This window comes from Zophobas morio, unplaced genomic scaffold (assembly GCF_036711695.1).
Source record: "Zophobas morio isolate AGI-343-1 ecotype UQ-CSIRO unplaced genomic scaffold, CSIRO_AGI_Zmor_V1 ptg000311l, whole genome shotgun sequence".
Lineage (NCBI taxonomy): Eukaryota > Metazoa > Arthropoda > Insecta > Coleoptera > Tenebrionidae > Zophobas > Zophobas morio.
The window spans coordinates 26,661-30,084 of NW_026972415.1; the positions used below are offsets into that span (position 1 = coordinate 26,661).

The 3,424-nt window shown below is 29.7% G+C and overlaps 1 protein-coding gene across 1 annotated transcript; it reads right to left on the reverse strand.

The window, feature by feature from the left end:
• Positions 1-203: 203 nt before the first annotated feature.
• LOC135119844 (ribosome-recycling factor-like) lies at positions 204-1,953 on the reverse strand. The gene is made up of 8 exons (XM_064044226.1): positions 1,878-1,953; positions 1,633-1,758; positions 1,514-1,574; positions 1,349-1,461; positions 969-1,057; positions 691-782; positions 445-512; positions 204-289 (listed from the first exon to the last, which is right to left on the reverse strand). Exons 3-8 carry the CDS (start codon positions 1,524-1,526, stop codon positions 212-214), a joined length of 453 nt encoding a protein of 150 aa, XP_063900296.1. The 5' UTR covers positions 1,527-1,574; positions 1,633-1,758; positions 1,878-1,953; the 3' UTR covers positions 204-211.
• Between the last annotated feature and the right edge of the window lie 1,471 nt (positions 1,954-3,424).

Consider the following 3,424-nt stretch of genomic DNA (forward strand, 5'->3'; position numbering starts at 1 on the left):
GGGGAAATTATATTTTTGAATAACAAAATTTATAAACAAGTTAATTTTTTATAAAAACTTATGCTATAATCGCTCTGCCTATTCCGATATTGAGTTTGCTATAAATAAATATGGTAGTCCTACTTTGCTGAATTCTTTATTATTTTTTCACAATTATTATTTTTATAAATTTAAATATTTCAAGTGTGCATCGCACACTTTGACTCCACTATCATTTTTCAAGGGCCGCCTTTTTCAAACTAAAAATTGCTTCAGCCTCTCCAGTTTTTTTTGCACAAACTTCATCAACCTAACAGAAAAATTATTTTTTAAATAGTAAACAAGTAATTATTGGCATTATAACAATACTGTGCGGTTTGTACAGAAAACTTCAAAATTATAATAATAAAATCTTTTTTGATAATTAAAATTTAATAAAATTAATCTAATTAAGTATAAACGTGCCTCTTTTTCTAAACGTTTTCTGGTAACAGTGTCAAGTTTATTCCATTCAGCGTTAAATTTACCAAGCACTAAAGTATAAGTATAATTATAACAATCTCAAATTAGTAAAAAAAAAATAGAAGTACACTTTTAAAGTTTACTAAAGTTATTAAAAATTTCAATAAATAAATAATCAAAAATTTAACTGATTTAAATATTGGGTATAAAAAAGGCATAAACGATTATAATTAAAAAAACAATAAAAACGTTTTCTTCGAGTATTTCGAACTGCCACTTTTGTTGTTTCTAACGATTGCTTTGCAGAGACGATAATTTCCTGTCTTTGTTCTTTGCTTGGCCTGAAAATCAAATAAAAGCACGGATATAAAAAAACAAATATGTTACAAAAAACTAAAATTCTACGAGTAACATTTAAAGTAAATCATAAAAATATTAACAATAAGTTAAAAAAGTTAAAAAAGAAGTATTTATTTTATAGCTATTCTATGAAACACAAAACTTATTATTATTTTTATGTAAACTACTTTGGAAAAGTTACGGAAATTAAATTTTCAGTGGAGGAAACAAAAAGATTAGAGTCCGCACAAAGAGCTTTTTGAACGGATGGCACCAACTAGTAAATAAAATTAACTTCGTTATACTGAGAAGTACTACCGAGCTTAAAAAATAACAACAATGGTAAGAAGGCAAACTATTTATCAAGCTAGTTATATGTAATAATTATTGTTTGAAAAAAATAAAAAATTAGTACAGCCAATGCAATAACATAACAAAAATATTTTTACTAAGTATAAATTTTATATTAATTGTAATTTTAAAAACTTCTAAAAGTATACTTTAATGAAAAGTACGAAATGTAGAGTTTTTTGGTAAATTACTTAGGTGATCTATCAAATTTATGTACCTTTTTATCAAATATGTTGATAAGCAAAGAAGGGCCTTTTAAAAAAATCTGCGCAACAGCGCTTAACGGGGTTTCGGTGCCATTAACCATGAGTTTTAGTTCTTCAAACGATCCTTAAAGTTTCATATTTTCGTTATACTTGGTTAAAAAAGTATAAAAAAGTACTTATAGGAGGCATCCCCACGCGTAATTTATCGAGAACTGCCTTATACTTGCTTATGGAGTTCTATATGGGTAGTAAAACCGGTTTGACAATATTTGTAGGTAAGTAACACTAATCTAACGTTTAGTTGGGTTTCTAGTTGAGAAAGGAGCTCTTTTTTCTCAGTCTCAAAATAAACAACTTTTTCATTGGAATGATCCTTCGCAACTTTTTGAACTTTAGATTTGGACCCATAAAATCTATTAAACTATGCAAGTAATAGTTAAACATAACTCAACCGTTTAAAACTTATATACAAAATAAGTTTAATAAGGTAAGGCTAAGAGTTTAGATAAAATATCTAAAAAATTATTAAGTATGTACTACTTGGTGACAATAAAAGGATGGCTTTGGCCTATCAAACAGAAACAATGATAGGCAGTTGTCGCATTTTGCTAATAATCGAAACATAGAGAGCTTCAGACTGGCATCTTCACAACCTGCGCCCGCGAGGAAACAGTGGTTAATACGACGAAACAGTGAGAATAGTAGTCGACTTTATTTGGCGTTTGTAATCGCTTTTACATAAAATTTATGAAATTTTCGGGAAATTTAAAAGTGGTTGGGAGTATTCTTAATTACATATTATTAAGATTTGGTAGTTTTTAATCTATTATATTAGTTTCCAGCAAAGCAGCTATCGAGAAATTATGTTTTTGATATGAGGGTGGCTGCGTAAATATGTCTGCCAGATTTAGTCTTGAGGGGATATATTCAATGTAGTGTATTTTCTTCTTGAAGTTCATCCTTAATGTAGAGATAAGCTATGTCAATATGTCTTCCCCTTCTGTTCGATGCAGCACCTTTTACTACATCTTTTACTGCTTCTTTGTCAGTTTAAAATTTACTTTTAATCCCTAATTTGGAAATATTTCCAAGAGTAGATTTTTTAGGGATAATGTGTTTGATATAGCCTTGCTTAAAGCTATGTACTCGGCTTCACAAGATTTATTTATTTTTGATTTATCTATACCAGATGACCATTGCACTGGAGACCCGTTAAGTAAAATAATATAACCCATGGTTTTATAATCGTTGGAGCCAGTCCACGTGGAATCACAATAGCACTCAATTAAGGTACTGTCATCAGAATTGTTATTACACCTCATATGAAGCTAAAGCTTTCTTGTTTGATATAAGTAATTAAGAATTCTAAGTGCCAATCTCATATGTTTATGATCGGAAGGGGGAATCGGCTCAGTAAGATGTCACGTAGGAGATATTTGGCCTAGTGCAATCAGCAATATTACGTAAAGATCCGGTTAAACCATAATATTCAGTGTTACTGTTTCCTTCAATAGGGTGTTTCATTTTAGTACAGGTGGGTAAAGGAAGTCTACATTTAGATTTTGTGTCAAAAAAAAATAGGGGATTTTAAGTTAAGTGTGCAATGTTATATGTTTGATTTATAGACAATCTTTATTGTCTACTACATTAATTCCCAGAATTCTTTTTAATTTTGTTGCATTATTTTATATTATACTCCTTTTTCAAATCAGGAAGAAAATTTTCATGATCTTCAACTATTATGCAGTCATCAACCTATAATTGTTTCAAACTGTTGGAGTAGAAAATGCATTCATCAGTTTTATTTTGATAATAACCATATATTCTGAGTCTGCAAGCTAAGACTAGCTAATATAATACTAGCACTAATATCTAATCTATAATCATAAAAAAAGATTTTATCAACCTTTAGTCAATTAGTTAGTCTTATGAGTAGACCGTGGCTCATGAACAATGAGCTAGTGCCACCGTCGTCACTCATTACAGACGCTTATATCCAAATGTCTTCGCATGCAACTTAGCTGGTTCCGTTAACATGTTACTGGTATAGACAAGTTGATTTCCACAGTTCTTCCACTGCTTTTCAC

Coding starts and splice junctions, on each gene's coding strand:
- LOC135119844 (XM_064044226.1), bottom strand. Junction 1,058..1,348: donor TCAACATATTTGATAAAAAG/GTACATAAATTT, acceptor TTTATTTACTAG/TTGGTGCCATCCGTTCAAAA. Junction 513..690: donor TCGAAATACTCGAAGAAAAC/GTTTTTATTGTT, acceptor CTTATACTTTAG/TGCTTGGTAAATTTAACGCT.